At 43.6% G+C, this 27,549-nt stretch overlaps 2 protein-coding genes across 2 annotated transcripts in view; both read right to left on the reverse strand.

Moving 5' to 3' along the window:
- The window catches only part of LOC306920344 (actin, alpha skeletal muscle A), a 210,110-nt gene that overhangs the window by 10,211 nt on the left and 172,350 nt on the right, over nucleotides 1-27,549 (reverse strand). The gene's annotated exons all lie outside the window — the stretch shown is intronic.
- Nucleotides 7,718-27,290, reverse strand: LOC306919839 (histone-lysine N-methyltransferase EHMT2-like). The gene is made up of 15 exons (XM_079496389.1): nucleotides 27,034-27,290; nucleotides 22,226-22,435; nucleotides 22,058-22,140; nucleotides 21,869-21,975; nucleotides 20,758-20,841; nucleotides 18,469-18,608; nucleotides 18,145-18,204; nucleotides 15,413-15,577; nucleotides 14,731-14,875; nucleotides 13,901-13,981; nucleotides 12,034-12,149; nucleotides 11,777-11,863; nucleotides 9,320-9,407; nucleotides 8,234-8,409; nucleotides 7,718-7,870 (listed from the first exon to the last, which is right to left on the reverse strand). Exons 1-15 carry the CDS (start codon nucleotides 27,114-27,116, stop codon nucleotides 7,738-7,740), a joined length of 1,758 nt encoding a protein of 585 aa, XP_079352515.1. The 5' UTR covers nucleotides 27,117-27,290; the 3' UTR covers nucleotides 7,718-7,737.

Raw genomic sequence — 27,549 nt, forward strand, 5'->3', positions numbered from 1 at the left:
TGTGAGTGTTAAAACTACAATCCCTCCTGCTGTCTGTTTTTTAGCGGCTACCGTCAGTGGAAGTGACATTAATGTCCTTGTTCGCTGTTTACGGCAACATCGAGATCACTTGTGAATATGATTGATGTGGCGGCCATGGACTGTGTGGCATGTGCATGTGTCCCAGAGCGGCAGAGCCTTAGATATAGACAGAGTTACGCAAACTGCGTTCACTTCATGGGGCCAGTCCAATGGCGGCTCTCCTACATAGACTTCTATTGAGAATGGGGACAACCAACTGGGACAAGTCCTGGACCGGAAGTAGGCAGAAATGAATTGGACTCAGGCAACAGCCCAGCTTTAATGATCTTAAATCCCTTTATTTTAGATTTGTTTTGTAGTAATAGTACAACATAAACATTAAAGAGACTTTAGTTGTTATTGTACAATACTTCATGTCATGTTGCACACATGCTTAAAATAGCTCTTATTTGCGCCGCCCTCGTTAAAAACAATGTACTGTATTTCCAACTCCCGCTTGTCTCAGTTCAGGCTGCATGAACAGCGCTCGAGCGTTCGGTTTCCGCCCTCTCAATATCGTAAATTAGATGGCTCTGGTGTGTCCCATGCCGACGCTTGCCTGCATGTGATATAATGCATGATGGGAAATGTAGGAGCAGAATGGCTGAAATAGACAGAAAGGGAGTTCTCTCAAATACTTTTTAGTTTTTATTGATAATCATCGACATCGACAACTGAAATCACATCAGCAGCGTCAAAGTGTCTCTATAATTCCCCATTTCTCTTAATTTTATGGTTAATGGACCCTTCTGTGCAGCAGTCATGCCACTTTCAACCTGGCATGGCATCCCTATTGTTAAAATTGTTCACATCTGTAAAAACATGAATGTTAAAAATCACACCTGTGTGAAGTGAGGGGCGCTAATATATTAAAGTGATGTAATGGTGATATAAAACAAACGGTGCCAACACAAACATTAAACGCCATTAACAATAAAGAGACAATATGACGTAAATGGCACATTATGACGTAAATTATCCATTCATTGTCAATGGCGTTTACAAAGCAAACATTGAACTAAAGACAAACATTAAACCTGTGTATAGGACAGTTAGGACCCTCAAAAATATAGCAATAGTGAGAGAGCTTGGTATGATAGAGCTTAGTTCATGTGTAAAGGAGTCTGACATGAATTGGAGGTGTTTCTGTGTGCCTGCATGAAATAGGGTCTATGTTGGCACACATTATAACACCTAAATGAAACACACCCTCTCAATTAATGTTATTATTACCTTCAGATGTTTTTACCCATCAGTGTCTGCTGTAAAAATGATCTATGCTACAGTATATAAATGCACCATTTACAGTATGATATCAGCATCAGAGAGAGAGAGAGAGAGGATGAGCGAGAGAGAGAGAGAGAGAGACACTGAGAACTACATTTAATTACATCTTCTGAATACATTTCTGCTATTTGTCGCAAAGGTTTTATACCAAGTGAATTGATTAATTGAATACACAGGACCCCAATGGAAACAAGCCCTTCAGCCTTTTCGTGTTATCCTTTGGCATCATTGTACACTCGTACCATTCTTATTGACCTATTGGGCGGTCTGGTCTCCAAAAAAGCCAACTTTCCAGGAAGGAACTATTATGACAGTTGATGGTCATCAATCAACACCTATGCTGCCCCCCCCTCTCCCCCCCACGGACAGCACCTGCTCAAATTCACAGGCCAGCTCACCGCCCCTCAGGGCCACTAAGCATTTGTTGCAATTTGTGGACTCTGAGTCAGGCATGTCATGTCAGTGGGCATGGCGAACATTTTCAAAACAAAATTCCCGCGATAATCGCAAAAATAGCATATCTTCGAAAAAGTGAAAAAAAAGAAAAAATAAGAAATGTGAAAATGATTTGAAAAGAAGGTTTTTGAAACAAATTGAAAAACCTTTTAGATAATTTCAAGCTTTTCCAAAATCTGTGAAAACGTCTAATCTTGAGTTTGTAGATCATTGCTGTCAGGCAGAAACCTCATATCTTCAAAATGTTACTTGTTTTTGTTTTTGTAAATAAATGTACATACAGGGTGACCCAAAAGTAATTATAAGACATGCAAAAATAAACGATCTACAAGCTTGTAGATTGGCTATCTTTCAGTAACAAGGGTTTCTTCTCTCCAGCTCTTTAATATTACAGAAAATACATGTTGGTGGGTGGGTTTCAAATTTCATCCAATCAGGAGAGAGTATCCATTCATCAGCTTCAATTTAATATAGTGTTGGAGACACTTGTGGTCCTATGTATTCAATTCATGGCATAAAAATGAACACAATAATACATGTCATCAATAAATACAACATATAGGCTACCATGGAGAAAAAGGAAAACAGCGACAATGAATGACAGCTCCATTCAATGGGAATTTACATTTATCTCCCCTTGTGGTCTCCTGATGGATGTTTTTCCAGGCCAATTTTGAAAGAGATCGGTGATTCACATCTTTTAATGGATGGTGTCAGGGCATTCCACATTGTGGTGGCACTGGAGTAGTAGAATGGTAAAATGGTGCATTTATATAGTGCCTTTATACAAGGCGCTTTACATAGATTCACCCATTCACACACACATTCATACACCGATGGCGGCGGAAACCATGCAAGGTACCAACCTGCACATCAGGAGCAATTAGGGGTTCAGTGTCTTGCTCAAGGACACTTTGACACTAACTCTAACTCTCAGATTCACATCACTTTGTTATATTGAAAGTTACACTTTGCATGTAGTGTTAGTGTAGTTTTAGTCGACTAAATATCATAAGATTTTTGTTGTGTAAATCTACAGTTGATTTAGTCGAACAAACTGTATTTTGGCGGGCCTTGATGCCGTCGTAATGACTGATTTTACACTTGCTGGAAATAGCAGATCTACAAGCCCACAACGCGTCCCAGCTGTGAGCTCGTAGATCTGATATTTTCAGCATGCAACTAATTGTAAAATGACTTATACTGGATCTCTTGTCCACTGGTCCCTGTCTAACATTTTAGTCTAGTTTTTATTTGTTGACAAAATTGTCAGTATATTTAGTCTTGGTTTTAGTCATCATAGCTTAGTTTCCATTTAGTTTTCATCAGTGGAAAAAGGTAGTCGACGAACATTTGTCGTCATAGTCTTAGTCAACGAAATCAACACTGTATCGAGTCCACACTTTATTCTGACATGGAGGGTGACTAGTAGGCTACTCACTATAGTGACAGCCAGGTTCTGAAGGGGACTCAAGATGACCTATAGGTATCAAGTCCACACTTTATTCTGACATGGAGGACTATACTCACTAGTGACAGCCAGGGCTTGGAGTTGATCTTGGCACCTTTCTGAGCACGCTCCATCTCTCTGACAGACCTCCAGAACCTGTGTCAGGTTCCCGAATCCCCATTACATGACGATGTCACGCTGGCCAGGCATGGGCTACTAGTCTAGAGTCAATAGACCATGTAGCTTCTCAAATGTTCATTTTAAGGACCCCCAAATGTATATACGGTACAATGGGTACATGTATTTGGCAGCGGACCCCCACCCGGAAAGACTTTGTACCATATGTAATATTCTCACAGAATATGCTTATATTGATGCTCTATCTCCACCTAGCGTCTGTTAGATATAGCCACTGTGATTGGTTAGTGCTACTGCATGCTGGGAATATCTTCAGGTACAGAATTGTGTGAAGTCAGCCTTCCTGTATACATGTTGTGATCCACCGCAGTCTGGAATAAAGCCTACTATTATTATAGCACGTCGTCCTGCATTTGATTGTACACATTGTGCAACACAAGACACCATATAGCCCATATGAGAAGATTTTTATTACATTTTGTTTCTGACCTTGACAAAAAAAGACCCCTGTAGGTATTCAGTATGAGTATGTAGACCCTCTTTAATTACACATCTTTTTAAACATGGGTGTCATATACGGTATACCACATCTGACTTACATAAAGTGTAATGTTCTTTGATCGAATAATAACAATAATAATGTATGGTACTGTATTTGATGGATCAAAGCTTATAGCCCTCATTTAAATACAGAATATTTGCATGCAGGTTCTAGTGGTCTTTCATATGCATAGTCTGAGGTAGTGATGCCATCTATTGGTGAGTTTGACACACTGCAGATATAGTCCAGGTTCCATTCTAATGAACAAGTGAGGGTTTACTTTACACGGTTGTAGAAACTTTAGAAAGTATAACTTAGGCTTCAGGAACGAGTCGAACGACTCGTGCGCACATAGACATCAAAGGGGGCTTCAGCCCCTGCCCTTACCCGTCTGTAAAACAACTGCCCTTTCCAGACCACGAATGCAGCATTTAGGCTACTACATTTTTCCTGAACTTGGACACCGAATTTTGCGTTGAGCAAATGTGTTTAGAAATGAATCCATGTCTCTTGGTTGTTGTTGTTTTTTTGTCTTTGTCTTTTTCTTTTGTCTGCCCACTCTTTCTTCTTTTTCTCCTTCTGAAATGTACACTCTGAAGCGATATTGCCCTTTGCCCTGTTAAGTGTTGACTTGATGCCATATGACATGTAGTCCTGAAGAATGCAAGGATGTTACAGAGACACTGGAGATGGAGTCACTTGGAGGGGGGAGGGAGGGAAGAGGAGTGAAAAAAATCTTGGGAACTGCACTTGTGTCCTATGTATACATAGAAATGCTGTTACTGTACTGCTTTTTCCAAATTAAATAAATATTATAAAAAAGAAAAGAAAAAAAAAGAAGAAATTAATCCATGTCGTTACACCACATTTTCCACTAGCTAAATAGTGCTGGGTTGCGCCCCGAAATAGCTGATCTACAAGCTCTCAACGCGTCACAGCGCGACGCGTTGTGAGCTTGTAGGTCTGCTATTTTTGTCCAAAAGTGCCCTCTTAGGGGATTTCAACCCCTGCCTCTCTAACACTCTCTTGCACGTCCCTGTGACTGGATGCAGTGGCAGAAGAGCTGGGGTCAGGCAGGTGGACGAATAGCTCTGGTCCATAGCCTTCTACTGCTTCTACGATTCTGCCCTGCAGTATAATCGTAGAAGCAGTAGAAGGGGCTATGGACCAGAGCAGCTCAGCCACAGTATTTGGGTCAAAGTATAGATGCTCAGTCAAAGTACAGGACCTGCTTAAAAAAACCTGTAAAAGTAATACAAAAAAAGTCATGCTGAAAGCATGACTTACTCATTTAAAAACGATCAGTAGACGAAAATAGTGAAAATAGCAGGTCTACAAGCTGAGCCTACTGTAGATCATTAGTTTTCACTATATTTGAAATAGTATATTGTTATTCGTACTTTTTCCCTTTCTTAGAAATGTAGAGGAGTCAAAAGTTCAATAATTGTCTTTGAGTAGAATGATGGGCCATTATTCACCATCACACCATTATTTTGTAAAATAATTACTACTAATAAACGAGTCAGTATACAGATGCACACATGTTTCATCACATTTATACATTCCCCACAGATTGAGTCCCCCCCCCCCCCTTGTGTGCCACCCCCACAAAACACAGGTGAGTCTCATTACTCATGAACCAGAATTGTGACAGAGTATGCAGAAGATACTTACAATTTACACCGAATACATCATATTAAAAAAACATTTTTTTAAACATTTTTTCTCTCTAGTTGAGACTACCTGAAATTCATGTCCCCCCACATTGATCTCATGAGTGTGGATATAGCCTATACAGTAGACCTATTTGAGTAGAATGAGTCATCATTATAAAAAAATAATATATATAGGCCTATTCAAGTAAAAGATACAAAAACTCCATTATGTACTGTGTGCACCTACAATCGTCTCTGTCGGCTGGAAAACTCGTATGTCCAAAACTGTTTTGTCACTTTTTAAAATGGCATTTTAAAATGGTATATTAAAATATGGAGATTATAGGGTTTCTACCACGGCAGCAACAACATGTATTTTGTTACTATACTGTTCACCACTGGTGTCACACAAGTGGCGGTCCTCCTGATCCTGTTCCTCTGGGGCATACATAACTGGTGGCCCAGACAGGGGCCACATGCGGCCCCCACCGTCACTTAATGTGGCCCTCAGGATATTATCATAATACTGATATATTATTGATTGGTTACAATTCCAAACATGCAAACATGACCCACTTTAATTACTTCAGTCTAAATTAGTAGCTTAATGACTATAGTATTAAAATCTTATTGTCTTTTTTTATGTCCAATGTATTTGTATTTAGTTCATAAAGTTAACATAACTATAATTAAAGGCATTAGAAAGTCATTTGAAATTAAATAAGAATATTACTTTTCAGGATTCCAATTCAAAAACACCCAAAAAATTATTCAGGATTTCAATTCAAATAAAAGCAAAAATAGTTGATCTACAAGCTCAAAACCCGTCGCAGTGCGACACGTTTTGAGCTTGTAGATCGGCTATTTTTGCTACAACAGTAATATGCAATGTGACCCTCTGGAGTGTGTGTGGAAATATAGTGGCCCTCTCCATCGTCAAAGTTGCCCACCCCTGCTCTGGGGTGTTGTCTGCCTGTAGCTGGGCCATTCTGTGCTCTGTGCGATTCCCCTATTGGTGTCTTCCTGTAGCTGGGTCATTCTGCCTGTAGCTGGGTCATTCTGCCTGAAGATGGGTCATTCCTCTGGGGTGTCTGCCTGTAGATGGGTCATTCCTCTGGGGTGTCTCATGCCTGCCCTGTAGATGGGTCATTCCTCTGGGGTGTCTGCCTGCCCTGTAGATGGGTCATTCCTCTGGGGTGTCTGCCTGTAGATGGGTCATTCCTCTGCGGTGTCTGCCTGTAGATGGGTCATTCCTCTGGGGTGTCTGCCTGTAGATGGGTCATTCCTCTGGGGTGTCTGCCTGTAGATGGGTCATTCCTCTGGGGTGTCTGCCTGTAGATGGGTCATTCCTCTGGGGTGTCTGCCTGTAGATGGGTCATTCCTCTGGGGTGTCTGCCTGTAGATTGGTCATTCCTCTGGGGTGTCTGCCTGTAGATTGGTCATTCCTCTGGGGTGTCTGCCTGTAGATGGGTCATTCCTCTGGGGTGTCTGCCTGTAGATGGGTCATTCCTCTGCGGTGTCTGCCTGTAGATGGGTCATTCCTCTGGGGTGTCTGCCTGTAGATGGGTCATTCCTCTGGGGTGTCTGCCTGTAGATGGGTCATTCCTCTGGGGTGTCTGCCTGTAGATGGGTCATTCCTCTGGGGTGTCTGCCTGTAGATGGGTCATTCCTCTGGGGTGTCTGCCTGTAGATTGGTCATTCCTCTGGGGTGTCTGCCTGTAGATTGGTCATTCCTCTGGGGTGTCTGCCTGTAGATGGGTCATTCCTCTGGGGTGTCTGCCTGTAGATTGGTCATTCCTCTGGGGTGTCTGCCTGTAGATTGGTCATTCCTCTGGGGTGTCTGCCTGTAGATTGGTCATTCCTCTGGGGTGTCTGCCTGTAGATGGGTCATTCCTCTGGGGTGTCTGCCTGTAGATGGGTCATTCCTCTGGGGTGTCTTCCTGTAGATGGTCATTCCTCTGGGGTGTCTGCCTGTAGATGGGTCATTCCTCTGGGGTGTCTTCCTGTAGATGGTCATTCCTCTGGGGTGACTGCCTGTAGATGGGTCATTGCTCTGGGGTGTCTGCCTGCCCTGTAGATGGTCATTCCTCTGGGGTGTCTGCCTGCCCTGTAGATGGGTCATTCCTCTGGGGTGTCTTCCTGTAGCCTGGTCATTCCTCTGGGGTGGTGTCTTCCTGTAGATAGGTCATCATGGCCGACGCTGAATGCTTGCACTTTGGGGAGCCGCACTCACAGCTGAAAAATCTTCCTTTATCCTGCCAGTAGGCGTCGCCGTAGTCAAATCTGAGAAGGATAGTGTGAGGAAGAGGAATGATTAGATTACTAAAAATGGCAGCCTTATCCAAAGCTTACTTTTGATTAGGGCTGGGGCTCATATGGACATGAAGGTCGTATTATGGACACAATTTGTATTTTAGTCAATAAATAAATAGCCAAAATAAATAGCCATCTACAAGCTTGCAATGCGTCAACAGCCAACGTGTTATGAACCCTATGAAATAGAGTTTCAGTGATTAAGAATACGATTTTGACAAATAAACATTGTCAGGCCGAGGACTGGTCCTCACAGGAGAAACGGTTGAGTTACAGTTACAGTACGATTTACATGTCTTATTCAGTGTTAGAAGATCAAAAAAGACAACGTACCCCAGCTCATCCCCTGCCTTAACGTCGATGCAGGTAAAGAAGGCGACGTGTGGGAAGCGCAGGTCCTGGTGGGAGGTGAACACTCTGCAAGGAAACAGGTTGGGCTCACACATGTGGTTGAAGAACCGGCTGATGTTGCCGCAGAAAAGAGAGTCCACGCAGTACGACTCTTCCAGCTGAGAGGGGGAAGAAGATCAAAGGCACTAAATGAAATGACCAGTGGTGGAAAGCAAAAAGTACATATACTTGAATAATGTATAAGTAAGTAGAAGTATATCATTGCTGTCGGGCAGAAACCTCTTAGGCTATCTGCATATTTTAAATTGTTTTTGCTTTTTAGTTTTTACCCCTTTTCTTCCCAAATCCCAAATTTGTCTTTATGCCAATGAATTCCTCCCAACACACAATTTCATGTAATTTCACTGCTGTTGTATCATATTTTAACTTTTTTTTCTTCATAAATTAACGTCCTACTTGATTAGCCTATACTACAGTGCAGTGTCACTAGCCTGGCTAATAAGCCAGACTCAAATCACACTGTCGTGTGGTATTTGAGTCTGGAGATGCTGTGTATGGATCTTGTTTCCCGGGGGGCGGGTTCAAACATTTTCTCTTTGACGCAATTGGTCAGAGGCTCAGAGCTACTGTCAGTCAAAGGTCTCAAGCATTGAACGTCACTGTACCAAAGCCCGCCCATATTGCATACCGTGTCCCGATTGGCCACACCAGTTCTCTGGTGTAGGAAATGGGCATACAATTGAGCCTCTCCAGACCGTAATCCGCCGGCAGGCAATTTTTTTTTGCCAACGGCTGATTCGGCCTGGCTTATTAGCCTATACTACAGTGCAGTGTCACACCATCAAAGTAGCAGATCCACAAGCTTGAAGCCTGAAAAGTAACAGTTTTTGGACATATTTCCGCCCGACAGAGACGGTATACAGTAGATGTTTTTGCGTGATGTAGTGGCAGAGCAGAATTATCGAAAAATGGAAACCTCAAGTAAAGTAAAAAGTACCTTTGCAATTGTACTTAAGTACAGTACCTACTTGAGTAAATGTACTCAGTGACTTTACACCACTGCATTACCTGGTCTCTATGACAGTCCAAGCTGAGAATGAAGGTATCATCTTCCCTCATTAATGCCTCTGTCTCCGAGATGATCTCCCCCACATACCTATATGCAAAGAGATGATTAATATCAACAGGATATACAGCTTCACACACAGCTGTTTTTTTTTCTTTCTCGTATAATTTAACCCATTTTTCACCCCTGTGTCAATTATCTAATGTGATCCTGGGCTCTACACACCCTCCGCCAACCTAGTACCCATATATGGGGGACATGGGGAGAGCAACAGACTTGAACTCATGCTTCCTTCATGCCTGAGTGTCCAAGTTGCTCCTTTACACCTGACAGGGGGGAGTTTCCCTGGTTGGACGCGTGGAAGGAACACGTTATTCCTACCAGTTCCTTTCCCCTCCATCAGGCGCCCCGGCTGGCCAGGGGGAGGCAGTTTAGAGACCAGGATTACTGCATGTTTTTTGTGAGGGTACCTACCCTAGGGGACACGGGGAGAACATGCAAACTCCACACAGAAAGGCCCTTTCGCCAACCCCGCCTTCGGGGTTGGCTGTTTTTAATCTTTCAAATTAGCTCTAAAACATGTTGAGGAAAGAAAAACACTCGGCAACAAATTCCCGTTAAGACAAAGGTCTGTAAGGTCAGCCATTTCCCTCTGTTCACCATGGTCATCCAAGCAGGGATGCTGCGCTGGACAGAACACTGTTCAAACACTGCCATGGTCATCCAAGCAGGGATGCTGCTGGACAGAACACTGTTCAAACACTGGACAGAACACTGTTCAAACACTGCCATGGTTATCCAAGCAGGGATGCTGCTGGACAGAACACTGTTCAAACACTGTTCAGAACATGGTCATCCAAGCAGGGATGCTGCGCTGGACAGAACACTGTTCAAACACTGCCATGGTTATCCAAGCAGGGATGCTGCTGGACAGAACACTGTTCAAACACTGTTCAGAACATGGTCATCCAAGCAGGGATGCTGCGCTGGACAGAACACTGTTCAAACACTGCCATGGTCATCCAAGCAGGGATGCTGCGCTGGACAGAACACTGTTCAAACACTGCCATGGTCATCCAAGCAGGGATGCTGCTGGACAGAACACTGTTCAAACACTGCCATGGTCATCCAAGCAGGGATGCTGCTGGACAGAACACTGTTCAAACACTGCCATGGTCATCCAAGCAGGGATGCTGCGCTGGACAGAACACTGTTCAAACACTGGACAGAACACTGTTCAAACACTGCCATGGTCATCCAAGCAGGGATGCTGCGCTGGACAGAACACTGTTCAAACACTGCCATGGTCATCCAAGCAGGGATGCTGCGCTGGACAGAACACTGTTCAAACACTGCCATGGTCATCCAAGCAGGGATGCTGCTGGACAGAACACTGTTCAAACACTGCCATGGTCATCCAAGCAGGGATGCTGCTGGACAGAACACTGTTCAAACACTGCCATGGTCATCCAAGCAGGGATGCTGCGCTGGACAGAACACTGTTCAAACACTGCCATGGTCATCCAAGCAGGGATGCTGCGCTGGACAGAACACTGTTCAAACACTGGACAGAACACTGTTCAAACACTGCCATGGTCATCCAAGCAGGGATGCTGCGCTGGACAGAACACTGTTCAAACACTGCCAGGGATGCTGCTGGACAGAACACTGTTCAAACACTGCCATGGTCATCCAAGCAGGGATGCTGCTGGACAGAACACTGTTCAAACACTGCCATGGTCATCCAAACAGGGATGCTGCTGGACAGAACACTGTTCAAACACTGCCATGGTCATCCAAGCAGGGATGCTGCGCTGGACAGAACACTGTTCAAACACTGCCAGGAATCGGTCTCACACAAGAAACCATGTTCTGCGCTGGTATTGAACTTAACAATAAACAAACATACGTATTTAGTACTTAGTGGCATACAAAGGTCCATTGGGGTATGTCTTCTAATACAAATTTAGTGCTTACCATTGTTGTTTTCGTCGACTAAAACTAAGACGAAAAATGTTCGTCGACTACCTTTTTTCACTGACAAAAACTAAATGGAAACTACATGAAAACTAAGCTATGATGACTAAAACTAAGACTAAATATACTGACGATTTCGTCAACAAATAAAAACTAGACTAAAATGTTAGGAAGGGACTAGTGGACAAGAGATCCAGTACAAGTAATTTTACACTTGGTTGCATGCTGAAAATAGCAGATCTACAAGCTCACAATGCGTCGCGTTGCGACGCGTTGTGGGCTTGTAGATCGGCTATTTTCAGCAAGTGAAAAAAAAAACAGTTATTACGACGGCATCAAGGCCCGCCAAAATACATTTCGTAGACTCACACTAAAACATTCCAGGTGACTAAAATGTGACTGAAACTAAATTCAAAGTATTCAAGAGACTATGACTAAAACTAAAATCTAAATTTGCTGCCAAAAACAACACGGGTACTTACTGGCATACAAAGGTCCATTGGGGTATGTATTCTAATGCCCGAACACCCCAGCCCTTCATGTTGGTCTTGAAGAGTTGAAGTCTGGTCCTGAGGATGAACATTCTCATTTGTAGTTGTATCATTTGTTTTTCAAACTCACAAATCGGCACTCGGTGCTATGAGCTTGTAGATCTGCTATTTTTCAATAGCTAAAGTATAACATAATGCTTAAAACACCAAAAGGGGTTCCCGCCCGAACCACACCATGATGCAGTTACCTTAGTCCATGTTGCACTACACGGTTCTTACAGCCCCTCCCACAGCAGCAGGCCTGGTTACACTCAAAGATGAACGGAGGGTCTTCAAGGTAGAACTCCGGTAGCAAGCGCCCTCCCTGAAGGTCAGATAACAGGACAAAAAGACACACATTTTGGGGGTGGGGTCTGCGTGTATACATTTTCACATAAGATCACAATGCATTGCGATGTGAGGCGTTATGAGCTCGTAAATCTGCTATCTTCACTTTGCAACTTTGCAACGTCATATGATGGAGTATGAATAGAGCATTACAGTAGTTTGGGAGGAGCATTCAGTGATTTGGGCCCCTCTCATCCCGATTGGATGAAGGCTTTGCCACCCAAAGCCCAAACCGAAACTAGGGTTTTTTGACCCCAGGGGCTCACTGGGGACAGGGAGGAACTCCTTATATGGTCAGCACACTCTATAGTAGGGAGGATTATCCAAAAAATAAGAAAAAATACATGATATTTGAATTAAGTTAAATCACTGAATATACCTTTAAGGTGAGCAGTAGTAGCTGTCCAATGGGATACGAAGATCCCTGCCACCGTCGTAACAGTGTTGATTGTGTCGACTAAAACTAAGACGAAAAATGTTCAGTTTTTTTCACTGACGAAAACTAAATGGAAACTAAATGAAAACTAAGTTGTGATGACTAAAGACTAAGACTAAATATACTGACAATTTTGTCAACAAATAAAAACTAGACTAAAATGTTAGGAAGGGACTAGTGGACAAGAGATCCAGTAGAAGTCATTTTACACTTGGTTGCATGCTGAAAATAGAAGATCTACAAGCTCACAACGTGCCGCGCTGCGACGCGTTGTGAGCTTGTAGATCGGCTATTTTCAGCAAGTGTAAAATCAGTCATCTGTAAATCAACTGTAGATTTAATCGACCAAAATATTATGATATTTAGTTGACTGACACTAGACACTAACACTAAAACATTCTGGGTGACTAAAATGTGACTAAAACTAAATGGAAGCCATTTAAGAGACTATGGCTAAAACTGCGTTGGAAGCAATCCCTGCCACCATGTGTATGTGGATGTGGACAGTACTGGTGCCATGCACTGCGCACATGTGGACAGTACTGGTGCCATGCACTGCGCACATGTGGACAGTACTGGTGCCATGCACTGCGCACATGTGGACAGTACTGGTGCCGTGCACTGTGCACATGTGGACAGTACTGCTGCCATGCACTGTGCACATGTGGACAGTACTGCTGCCATGCACTGTGCACATGTGGACAGTACTGCTGCCATGCACTGTGCACATGTGGACAGTACTGCTGCCGTGCACTGTGCACATGTGGACAGTACTGCTGCCATGCACTGTGCACATGTGGACAGTACTGCTGCCGTGCACTGTGCACATGTGGAAAGTAGATGTGAAATGATGTCCTACTGTAGCTCTAGCTCAATCCTCATGCACTTTACATAGCTGCATGACATAAAACACGCAGCTATCTATGCAGCTAACAATAGAGAGACTCAATTATTGAGTTTGATAGTAGTAGAGTAATATTACTTGTCTTTTTTAGGTTTTTTTAAGTTGTCCTTAACAGCTAACCTGGGGGAACCCAGTGTACTCTCTGCTGCCCCATCTGGCGGAGTCAGGTTACTTAACAGCACCCATAGGCAAATACTAATCCCAGGCAGTGCTTCTCACACGATCGTGGGTAAGAGGTACATTTAGTCTTTTTTCTTTCTTATACGTTTTTGTACATAAATGCATTCATTTCCACATATGTTGTACTGATCCGATCTCTGCAAAACTGACACTGCACAACAGTTTACATTTTCATATACTTTTTGAGCACACAAGTATTCAGACGTACCTTGTCATACCAACACCGTAGACTGATTTCTTCATCATACAAACAGATACTAGCTGAGCAGTTTTCTTCACACACACAGTTCTGTGGGCCAGAGTTAAAGAAAGAAGACGGTCATATCTCCCACTGCTATGCATTTTAAGCCTCATTACTCCATTGTACAACAGTGTTGCATACAGAAAATAGCCAATCCACAAGCTTACAACAAGTTATGTTGTAAGCATTGTAAGATTGTAGATTGATTATTTTCAGCACACAATATTGTTGTACAACGTTAACTGAGCATTTGAATTGATTTACATTTTCTGCAATACTGTACTGATCGCTGCACAAATATATCAACACGACAACTTCACAAGCAGTTAGTTTCCCTGCTTGGAAACAGTGTTGATTTCATCGACTACCTTTTTCCACTGACGAAGACTAAATGGAAACTAAATCAAAACTAAGCTATGATGACTAAAACTAAGACTAAATATATTTCATCAACAAATAAAAACTAGACTAAAATGTTAGGGACTAGTGGACAAGAGATCCAGTAAGAGTCATTTTACACTTGGTTGCATGCTGAAAATAGCAGATCTACAAACTCACAACACGTTGCACTGTGACGCATTGTAGATCAGCTATTTTCAGCAAGTGTAAAAACAGTCATTACGACAGCATAAAGGCCCGCCAAAATACATTTTAGTCGACTAAATCAACTAACACTAACACATTCCGGGTGACTAAAATGGGACTAAAACTAAATGAAAACTATTCAACGGACTATGACTAAAACTTAAATCAAAATTTGCTGCCAAAAACAATATGGCGTCCTATACTTCACTCACCTGTAAGTGAGTGATCTTTCTATCAATATTTATGGGGGAAGTGACACAACACTCAGGGATATATTCGTAGTCGTCTGGATAACTGTCGCCGTCCACAGAGTTGACACAGGGAATTGGAACTCTTTCCTGTCCCTGAGAGATGTCTCTGTAAAAGGAAACAGAAGCACAAATTAGACAAACTGCAAAAACACCAAACAGTTATCAAAGGAAGTGGTTTGACCATCGCGACTGCACTGGTTCGATACCGACAGGAGAGACCTTCCCTTCCGTCGTAGTCTGAAAACCCACCTTTTCAGACTCCATCATGGCTCGTAGTACCTGCCCTAGCCCCTTAGATACCATTTTATACAGACTCATAGCATGTTACGTAGACAGCACTAGAATTGCATTTTATGTAGTCATAGCACTTTATAGTATATATGAATAGTATAGTATAGTATGTACAGTTTATATGTATAGTTTCATTATATAGATATTCCACTGTTACGTTATTAGCTTACGCATGTTTCATGATAACTACTTTGTATGTATGTGATGTATTGCCATGCTTTTTGTTCTTGCTTAATGTAAATCGCTCTGGATTAAGAGCGTCTGCTAAATGCCTAAATTGTAAATTGTACCCTTAACTGCCTGCCTGTTTCTCTGATACATACTCCTGGACAGACAAACAGTTAAAACGGACCTGTGAAGGAGTCTTTCTGCATTCAGAAAGTCAGGAGACGGGAGGTATTGGGCTTCCCTCTCCCTCCGGTCAGCTTGCAAGATGACCCACCAGACGCCGGGGCCTCGAGGCGTAAACACTCCATTCTTCAGGTTGACGTCCAAACCGCCAGACAAGAAGAAGAGCCTGAGAACAAAACGAGAAACTCGCTCACTTGAAATGACCTCTTCGCCTGCTATCCTACTTCGAAGCTCTTAATTATTGTTCTTTGCACTTTATTTGAGTGTCAATTACCCTGTCATCATTTGTTGACTATAGGTTATACTAGGGTTCATGCCTTTTACTATGATCTCACACTGGTAAGTCACTCTGGATAAGTGCATTCTGTTAGGCTACTAAAATCTGATGATTTTTACCCAGACAATTACATTTTTGTATGTTGCTGATGTCTGAGGTGGGTGGGTCTTTCAGTACTTTCATGATGCTCAGTGACATCATAGAAGGTAGGGTTGTTTCCCTGCTCACATCCCTGTTTTTGAGTGGTGTAAACCACTCCTACAACTGGCTTTTGTGTGCAGAAAAAAATGACCATGGTTGCTATGTTCAAAATAATTTCTGACGTAATTAAATCACACCCGGGTGAACTGGATGACCGTAGCAACCGTGGTCATTTTCTCTGCACAGAAAAAGCCAGTTGTGAAATCACATCCGGGTGTGATTTCATTACGTCAGATCAGAGCTGATCAGGCTACATAATACCTTACCTTATTTCATTACGTCAGACATTACGTCAGACCACAGCTGATCATGCTATATAAAACCTTACACCACTCAGTTCACACGGGTGTGATTTTTTTCCTACAGGCAGGTGTTCGGGTGATGTGTGAAAAATCCCATACACCCACTCCATTCCATTTTCCATTTTCCATACCATTCTCACATGACACTTGTACTTCACGAGCGTAATTGCTTAACTTCCGCCTGTTTTACGCGATCGCTACATTTACATTGTAAACGTGTACATAAACATTCAGATTTCAAATATAAAGTACTCACCACATGTGCCACGGGTGAAATTTACTGGTACAGCGATTAGCATTGCTGCATCCCGCGTTGTTTAATAAAAAGGCATTTTTATCCAAGCCATTGGCTTTCAACTACGCGCCCCTATCGGTCGGGAGGAGTGTGGCACTGAGCGTGATATATTCGATATATTCACGCTGACCGCACTGCCAATACAGACTAATAGGCGAGTGCACTCCCGGTGTGCAACTGTGAATTTCCCAAACGAACCCTGTTTGAGAAAGGTAGTCGGGGTGCTCGAATAAAAATGCCTTTTATTAAACAACGCAGGATGCAGCAATGCTAATCGCTGTACCAGCACATTTCTAACACCCGTGGCACATGTGGCAAGGACTTTATATTTGAAATCTGAATGTTTATATACACGTTTTCCGTGTAAATGTAGCGATCGTGTAAAACTGGCTTCAGTTGCGTCATGATTATCATGACAGTCATGACGCAACTGAAGCCAGTTTTCATGACTGTCATGATAATCATGACAGTCATGTTTCAGGGCTAGGGTGGACCAAAGGAGGAGTTCCCAGCTCAATTTCTTTTTAATATATATATGTTTTTTTTAATATATTTTTTAAAATAATATGCATGTTTTTCACTGATTTTGCCCCCCTATGATATGGATCTATTTTTTTTTATGATGATGAAATATTAAAGAAGAGTACCTCAAGTTGCCATGTATTGCTGTACTTCAATATATTTTGATGAGAAATATCTTTTATGGAATATTTTGCATTGGGTAAAATATACCTGTGATTAGTGATGGTGTGTAACAACAGTGTTAACACCATCACTGTTCTAGGCTTTACAGTAAATTAATATATGAGCCATCCATCCATCCAGTCTGGCAATTCTGGCAGATGCCAGAAGGTCTGGGGCTGGGCAGTCATGGGGCTGAGCCAAAACAAAAAGAAAAAGTAATACAAAAGACATAGTAGCATCTTTGGGCCGATGAAGACCACTAATGCTAGGCCTGATTTTCTGTGCCAGTTCGTGCCTGCATCCATCCACCCATCCATCCATCCATCCATCCATCCATCCATCCATCCATCCATCCATCCATCCATCCATCCATCCACCCACCCATCCATCCATCCATCCATCCATCCACCCACCCATCCATCCATCCATCCATCCATCCATCCATATCCTCTGATCCTTATAGTCAGGTCGTGGGGGTAACAGTTCCAGCAGAGAGATCCATACTTTCCAATCCCAGGCCACATTAGCCACTTCGTACAAGGGGATCCCGAGGTGTTCCAAGACCAGTGTGGAGATATAATTACCCCATCCCTCAATCTGCCCCGTGGCCTCCGTGGCCTCCTCCCAGTGGGATGAGCCCCAAGGACCTCCCTGGAAGAATCCATACTAGATGCCCGAACCACTTTAACCGGCTCTGTTCCAAGCAAAGCGGCTCCTTTACGAGCCCCCATTTGTCACGCACTCTAGGGCAATACATGACAAAAAGGGAGTCCATGCACACACAAGGCAAACCTTTTAAATTATATATTTATTATTCTAAATGAAATAAATTAGGAAATAATCTAATTTATATGTGTGTGCGTGTTGTAAGAGGTGTGCAACTGCTTGAAAGGAAGGAAAGAGAGCTGAGTTGAGAGCATGGAAGGAGAGACCCTTATATATACTCTCCCAAACCACACCCCACTCAGGTGTACACAGTTGGCCTGACGGCCTGCTCCACTCTGCCCTTATCACCCAGGCTGCCGGCTAGCCTACTGTGAGGCAGAGGGGGCAGGGCCGTCACAATAGTGGAAATAGCTATACAATACATTGTGAGCTTGTGGATTAGCTATTTGAACTGTTTCTATTTGAACTATTTAAAAAATGTTTTTCAAAATAGTATTGGATAGGATAGGATTTAGGGCATACGGTGCAGCTGGATCCAGTGTATGTGTATGTGTGTGCATGCTAATAAGTGGTAGAGAGAGAGAGAGAGAGAGAGAGAGCGTGCACCGTGTGTCAAAATATCCAGCACTCACATGACACCTTCCAGCCCATCCTCTGGTGCAGCGTTGTGAAGAGGGGAGTCCCCGCGGTGGACGGTGGCCTGAAGGTCACAACGTGCGTCCATGTCACCACTGTCACTGAACACGGCTCCGTCCAGGCAGATGTTCTCCTCCTGGAGACAACATGACAACAACAAATTAACCACAGGAACGTTACAGGGAGGCTGGTCGTCCAATGATCCCAGGGTTGGCGGTTCGAATCCCGGCTCCTCCTGTCCACATGTCGAAGTGTCCTTGGGCAAGACACTGAACCCTACATTGCCTCAAATGAGTCGGTCGGTGTGAGCTCGCCACCATTGGTGTGTGAATGTGGGAAGTGAGGACGCTGGCATCGACTGTTCGCCGATTCACTTCCCAATGTATGAATGAATGAACCATTGTAAAGCGCTTTGAGCACTTGGAAAAGTGCTATAAAAATTATTATTATTATTATTATTCCTATTACAGGCATATGTCATCATAGAAAGTCAGAAACGTACTCAGTGCTCTTCCGACTCTAAAGAGCAATCTCATCTAATTAATTAACCAGTCCACAGAGAAGGTTCTCAACAACGTTGTAATGACCAGACTCTGCCTCTAGATGGAGACACATGAACCCCTCTACACCCTGGGGTGAACCAGCTGTCAAATTAACTAAGTACACAAGTACTGCACTTCATAAGCCATTTAGACCTGAGGCCGATTCTTAAAAAAAAAAGGCTTCTAAATCCTAAAGGTTTTCTGAAAAACCTGTTTCTAGGTCAGTGGTGCTCAACCTTTTTCATGTCAAGGACCCCCAGATGCGGACCCCCCATCTGAAAATATGTGTTCCAGGGACCCCCATGCAGAAGCAAAGATATGAGTTAAAAACATTCACTGTGAAAGCAATATATTATATATATATTCAATATATTCACGATTTTTCAAAAATAGCAGACCTACAAGCTCATAGCGCTATGAGCTTGTAGATCAGAGCTTGTAGATCAGAGCTTGTAGATCAGCGCTAGTTACCAGTTACTTTGTAAATTATTAAAGACATACAGTACATTAACCACTATACTTTCACCATAGCAGAGCTTGTAGATCTGCTATTTTCAAAAAAGGTTGGAAATGTGGTACTTTTACCCTGGTACTGTAAGTACTTTAATGCCATTATATTTTGTACTTGTGACAGTATTTCTATGTAGTGTATTCTTACTTTTACTTATACTGTAGGTAAAAAAAATCACACCTGTGTGAAGTGAGGGGCGCTAATATATTAAAGTCTAACTCATGTTGATTAGGTGATGTAATGGTGATATAAAACAAACGGTGCCAACACAAACATTAAACGCCATTGGGGTCGTGTTCCCTCCTCCGCGTCATCAGTGCCCATACCCGAGGCGGGGTTGGCGAAAGGGCCTTTCTGTGTGGAGTTTGCATGTTCTCCCCGTGTCCCCTAGGGTAGGTACCCTCACAAAAACATGCAGTAATCCTGGTCTCTAAAACTACCTCCCCCTGGCCAGCGCCTGATGGAGGGGAAAGGAACTGGTCGGAATAACGTGTTCCTTCCACACGCTACGTCCGGCCAGTGAAATTTCCCCCTGTCAGGTGAAAAGAAGCAGCTTGGACTCCTCATGCATAGAAGGCAGCATGAGGTCAGTCCGCTGCCCCCCCAGGTTGGCAGAGGAAGTGTAGCACCCATGGATTACATTAGATAATTGGCACTGGGTGAAAAAACTGGGTTGCAAAATCGTGGGATAAAAATTATATATATATAAAAAAAGAAACAATAAAGAGACAATATGACGTAATGAGGCACATTATGACGTAAATCTTCCCTTCATTGTCAATGGCGTTTACAAAACAAACATTGAACTAAAGACAAACATTAAAAAAATAAAATAAAAATAAATCAGAGTACTTCTTCTCCACCACCACTGGGAAACCTCACCAGATGTGTATCCCCAAAATACACAGACCTCTGTGGAATAATGATTCAAAACTGGAGCCTACTCTGGGATGCCTTGAAACTAAATTGCCAATGAATCAGTAAGCAAAGCAAAGCAAAGTTCTTTGTTTACCCAGGGTGAATGGACTAAGCTCGAGATGCTTGTTTACAGCCAGACCCTGCTCATAGAACATTTCATGGTAGGGGTTCAATGCCTTGCTCAAGGGCACTTCAGCGGTGGTAATTTTAATGTGCCGGTCCGGGGATTCGAACTGGCGACCTTCCGATAACAAGACCGCTCCGCAAACCGTTCGGCCACCGCTGCCCCAGTACAGCTGTTGGACCTCCCTTACCCTGTGCGTGGACATCATGGCTCCAGATGTTTTCATCATCAGTGCTGTGGGCTGCTGGTCCTCATCACACAACTTAGCAGCCGCCTGAATGGACCACACCACAAGCAGAGGTTATTGATCATGATTATTTTAGCAACGGCAAATTGATTAGTTTGATTCGAGGCCGTCAAATCTGGGCAAAGGTATGGCTGCTTTTGATGAATTGAACATGGTGGACCCTGTTGTAAACAAGTGTAATGCTTAATTGGGTCGTCCACTCACAGTTAACAGCCTTTGTATTGAGTTTGTGCTTGAAATGTACTGTAATTCTGTTAATAAAATTTTCAATCAATCAATCAATCAATGCTACCATACCTTGGCTCACCGGTGAAAATTCACTCGTTAAAATAAATGTATGAAATCTGTATTGATTATTATGTTATTATGATTATGATTGCATGGCAAATGAAAGGAATCAGTCAAATGCTCAATACCAAGACAGGCAGCCCATGTTATGTTTCATTGATTTCAACTGAAATGGGCATTATTGCATCTGATGAATCAGAATGATTGATGAATTCATCAGAATGATTAAAACCCACACAAAGATCCTTGGCTTATTTCTCTCTTCTGCTCTTTGACCCAGCAGCTCTCTCTCTCTCTGTCCATGGTGCTGAAAACGGAACGGTGCACGTCAGACAAGGGGACAATATTGAAAAAGGGTTTGCGCATGCATAAAGTGAATGGCAAATCGAGTGGCAAAGTAAGTGCCAAAGTGAGTTTAACGTTGTTTAATGCATTCAGATAGGACTTTTCTGTTTGGATGTATGGGCTGTCAAGGCCAGAAAGTAGTTGTTTGTCACTCAGTAGGCGTTCCCGCATAACGTCCGGGTATGATGATGATGTCACACGCATAGCCTCTATTCATATAGTGGTCAAATCTTTGCAGACAGAGTGACATACATACAGCACACACACAGCCTCATTACAATAGCCTCATTACAATGAGTTTAAACTAATTTAAAATTAAGTGATCTTATACATTTTCTGACATTCAGTATTACAGTAGGTGCAGGACCCCCTACTCATTCACAATTCAACAATAGATAGTTTGCAATATTTATGTCCTTACTTGTATAAGCATGTGATAGATCTCTTGGGGGCCTGCCTCAGCTTCAGCATAGAGTGGTGTGACTTTGATCTGGGTCTCCATCTTGAAGTTGGGGTCTATTCCATTCACTGGAATAAAGACACATTGTCTATCAATTGACAAAAGACACTCGTAATATCCAATTGAAACCATCAGAGGGAGTTAACGCACCTAACATCAGCACAACGTTCTTGCGCTCCCCGTGCTTGGCTGAGATGTAAAGCTGCTTGAGATGGAAGTTCAGTCTCTTGGTTCTAATTAAAATGAAAATCAATGGTCAAGGCAATGTGTAACTTGATGCGTTTTCAAGTGTGCCTTGATCCAGAAAAGGAGACTCACTTCTCTGTATCAAGGGCCAGGAGAATAATCTGCAGTCTCTCTTTATGGGGTCCTTGGAGGGGTACAGGAGGCGCCATCCCCATCCCAGCCTGTGGTGCACCTGTCTCGGTTCCTCCAGGAATAGAGGTGTGAATGTGTTGTCCAGAATGACTGGGCAGAGATCTGCCTGCCCTGCCACCCACCTCGCCACGTACAGCTAGATGAGATGAGCTGCAAAGACGAGAGGCAGGGGTCATTTACTACGGCACATTACAACTGCAATGTGTCATTGTCTCCACCAGGCCGAAGGCATGGGGAGAGAGTATGTTTTGCACTCCGTCCGTGTGTGTGTGTGTGTGTGTGTGTGTGTGTGTCCGTCCGTCCTTCCGTCCGTCCGTTACCAGCTAATCTCCGGCACCGTTAACCCAGTCGATGCCAAACTTTGCACACACACTCCCTGGATGCCAACGATGAACCTCTGCCCCACATTTTCCAGAACGGCCTGTTATAGCGACACCATGAGGCAGCTTTTCACATGTTTTACCTAAAACTGCACCGATCTGCGTGAAATGTTGCATGCACACTCCCTAGAGGCCAAGGACAAACCTTTGACCTGCATTTTCCGCATCTGCCTTTTATAGCGCCACCAGATTCTGTCCAAAAATCTCACAAATCGTTACACAGTATCTCTATGGTCATGTGCTCAAGTAGGATCTGTCCGATATTTCATATTCCATCCTAATTGGCTATAATTGGCTTTCACAGTTTGCAAGATTGCCCCGTTTTGAACAAAAGCCTCAAATCATGAACGCAGCATGCAATTTACGTGAAATCTTTCACACATTTTCTTACTAGGCTGAGGAATATTTCACATTGGCCTGTTATAGCGCCACCAACAGGTTGATTTTTGTAATACACATTTTTGGAACAAAATGCCTCAAATCATCCAATTGCCATCAAAGGCCTATGAAGAAATGGCACCCTTTTCACATTGGCCATTGGCGCCACCAGGAGGCCACAACCTGACCTGGTGGAGACCTGTGCCCCGAGGGGCACTTTTTCTAGTTTCTGACTGACTTACCCTCCAAAACACTAATATCAACATGGCCTCCCTGTCCCATATTCAGTTATCAAAACTTACTCTTATTTCGTATACAATATTTATATTTTTGATACAACTCAGCAACAAAAGTTTGGAAACCTAACTTTGGTCCATAATTTCTCCACTTTAGTAATACCAATTGGTATTTGATATCATTTTAATCGTTGAGTAGTCACCTTTACAATGAGGTATAGCTTGTAAGGATAAACACAGATAAACGTGTGGGTAGTGCCTTCAAAGAAATGTGCCAAAATGGCAAGTGTTTGGTATTCACCATTTGAGTTGCTTAGTGGATTGGATGATTGCACTCTCACACAGTAATAAGGGGAAAAAAACAACACATATTGGCCATTTTTACACTTTATTAATTTTACACGTGTTAGAAGCGTCTGGAAGATCCATATGCAGCCACAACAGCTTGGCACCTCCTCATGCTGCATGCGGTCACCAACCTAGCCACATTTTGCTGTGGGATGGCATCCCATTCCTCAACCAGGTTTTGATGCAAATTGCAAGTCATTCAACGTGGTTCTATTGGTCACTCTAGCACGTAAAGTATAGCACGCCCAAGCTGATCCCACAAGTGTTGGACTCATGGCAGGCCGTTCCATCCTCTCCACTCCAAAGTTCTGATGGTAGGCTACTCTGCGATGATCCTGGCTCTGTGGGGGCAAGGGTTAGGGTTAGGACATTAGGTCCCAGATTCTGTAGATATGGGAACGCCACTGGCTCCAGAATCTTATCCCGATATCTCACTGCATTGAGATTGCCTTCAATGATGACAAGTTCTGTCTTGCCTGTGAGAGAGATACTGCCCTATACCAAGATGTTGTGGCTGCGTATGGATCTTCCAGACACTACTGAGTTCCCTAACACTGAGTGTAAAATTAATAAAGTGTAAAAATGTGTCCCTTATTACTGTGTGAGAGTGCAATCATCCAATCCACTAAGCAACTCAAAGCAAGGGTGAATACCAACCACTTGCCATTTTGGCAAATCTTTTGGAGGCGCTACCCACACGTTTAGCTGTTGCTCATTCCACGGACGCCCGGTCCTTACAAGCTATACCTTGTTGTAAAGGTGACTAATCATCGATTAAAATGTTGTAAAATACAATAACAATTGGCATTATTAAAGATGGAGTGCCGTGGTTTTTGTACGTTTTCCATTTTTTCATGTGTTTATGAGGTGACATAGACCCCTTGGTGTGGTTGTTATGTGCAATGATGTCTTCCCTTAATTTGTATTTAGGGTTTCTTCCTGGAGGCTGAAACCTTGACAGTCAAACGTGCCAATGAAAAAAACAGTGATATAGTGACATCACAATATCATCCCCTCTCCTAACCCCTCCCCCTTTATCATACGACAACAGCTGTGGGTGCGGCTTCAGTTCAGGTGGATCACCACCCATCACGCAAACCAGGCATACTTAATGACTTAATGAACTGGTGGGCGTGTCCACATAAAAACAACATAAAACAAATACTGTACACTTTTTTGTAAAAAAAAATCTTTCTCCTTATATAATAATAATACCTGATGGTCATGGTTATATGGTGGGAAATAAAATCACAGCACTCCATCTGTAAAGTGGAGAAATAATGGACCAAAGTTAAGTTTCCAAACTTTTGTTGCTGACTGTATTACCTTGCTGTTACATTGCATTGTTATGTAAGTACAGTTCAGTCCCTCTGTACAGGGACAATCTGGGTGGCATTGTCCACGCATTGACAAACTACCCGTTGTTGCATATAGACTATTGTGGTGACCATTTATTTCCTATAATCAAACTAGACCTGTACGTGCCCGTTGGCCACCGGCCTACTTGAGAGCGATGCCACTTCGGCACCTAATAATACCCGTTGTCAACTTGTCATAGCACCCATTTTAACTATCTGTCTGTGTCCCACATGGAGATCTCTGTATTTGTCTGTCTGCCTGTGTGTGAAGAGTGCAAACTGACTGTGAAAAGTGGAGTGGTTAAGTAATCAATTTGCAGGTGTGGGGTTGCCATGGCAATCAATTGGCTGAGGCAGAGGCTGGAAATTGCACAGGTGAGGGGATTTAGGCTGATTAGGCCCACTGGCAGAGCCTGAGCAGAGCCTTTTGTGGTGGTTCTGGAGAACCGTGGGTCCGCCCGACTCGATACCGGGCACTGCACTCCCTGCGGGGGTGTGGACCGTGTGTCGAATGTGAAGTCGGTGGGGCAAACGGTTGTCGAGTTACGTGCATTACAGCCGTACACACACACACACACGCAGACACACAGAGACGTGGCACATTTATAGTAGGATTGTAATAGAGATATTTACAAAGTCCTAAACCTATTTGCACCACGGAGGCTGTGGGTTTGAATCCACCAGGTGTCGGGTATCTATGCGAACACAAACAAATCGGGGGAGGGAAGCTCGGCGGGGAGGATGATAATGGTCATTGCACTCCTACAGGATGGGGCGGCACCTGTCAGGAGGATGATAATGGTCCTTGCACTCCTACAGGATGGGGCGGCACCTGTCAGCCGTGAGTGTCGCATTCGGGAGGAGTAGAACGAAGGGGGACCCTACTTCCTCTTCAGCATCCTTCTACCAATGTACCCCTCATCTCTCCTCTGCACATGTCCAAAACAATCTCAACCTCGCCTCTTGTTATATCCCCAAAAATTATAAACTGGGCTGATCCTCTAATTTTAGTCATTTCTTATCATGTCCACCCTTGCCATTTAGTCATTCCAATGAGAATCGTACTGTAGCATCCTCAATTCTGCCACCTCCAGCTCTTGTTTTTGAGTGGCAACCACTCCCTTACGGAGCTAATAGCTATGTGTGTGGGTGGCTGGCTGGCTGGGTGGGTCTGAGCACGAAAACAGCATGGTTGTTTTTCACCACCTGTGCGCAACCTAACACACACACAAACACACATGCACATATTAACTGTATATATGGTGATTTCGGGTGTGCCAGTACAGTACAGTACAGTGACAGTACAGTACAGTAGAGGCTACAGTAGAGGGAACCCCACACGGTAACTGTCATTTCTCAACCGTTTCGGACGCGGGGCGGCTCGCCGGAATCGGGCTGGCACCCTGGGTGCGTTCCTGTGGGTCAGTACAGTACAGTACAGTACAGTACAGGGTACAGTAGAGGGACCCCCACACAGTAACTCTGTCATTTCTCAAACGTTTCAGACCCGGGGCGGCTCGCCGGAATCGGGCCGGCACCCTGGGTGGGTTCCTGTGGGTCTGGAACTCCCCCCTCCCCACACACACACACACACGGAGTTGCACCACTCACTTCACACGGGTGTGATTTTTTCTGTCAGTGCCACCGTTTCCAAGCCGTATATTATGTACAGCATGGCTGGTCTCACTGCCGTCTTATACATCTTCCCTTTCACTGGTACCCTTCTGTCACAAATCACTCCTGACTCTCCTGCATCTGTTCCACACTGCCTGCACTCTCCTATTCACCTCTCTTCCACACTCCCCATCACTTTGAATAGTTGACCCCAGGTATTTAAACTCCTTCGCCTTCGCCAGCTCTACTCCTAGGCTTTCATCCTCGCCTGTACACTGTGCTCCCTCTCGTTGCCACATAGTACACAAGCAGTGCTACTTTTAATGCGGTCACGATGACTCCCCTCCCCTGGAGGCCCTGGGTGTGATGTGATCTACGGCTGTGCAAATGTAATACATGAAAAGTATGTAATATCCCCGCTATTTTAAGCCTACCTGCCAATGGTGGGGTCCGGCCTGCCCTCGAGTGCTCCGGGTTTGGCCGGACCCTGCGTGTTCGGTCCGGTCCCTTCACTCATCCTCCACAAAATTAACACAGCTACGATGTGTTGTTATACAAAATAGCAGGCGTGCACTTTAACAAGTAAAAAAGCTAAAACAAAATATGAAATCACTTCACATATTCCATCAATATTTGCCCACTGGGAAGGGGAAAAAAACAAAATGATGGAAAAGTCAGAAAGCAATCTGGTTGTTTCTCTTAGGTTTCAGCTGCCACATATATAAAACAAACTGTTCCTATATCCGATGCATTGTCCTGTGATTTCTGTGTGATGCTGTGCTCGCTGTATGTGGCTTCAATATAACCGTCAGTAATGAGTGCATGTGACCACGGCTCGCCTATGGGTTGCTGGAGCGGGGTGAATAGGCTATTTGGATCGGTCTTCTCAGCTGCCCCGGGACTCTCTCTCAAGTGTGCACAGCATTCCACAGCACAGCCATAAACACTAT

Source organism: Electrona antarctica (genome assembly GCF_951216825.1).
Source record: "Electrona antarctica genome assembly, chromosome: 3".
Lineage (NCBI taxonomy): Eukaryota > Metazoa > Chordata > Actinopteri > Myctophiformes > Myctophidae > Electrona > Electrona antarctica.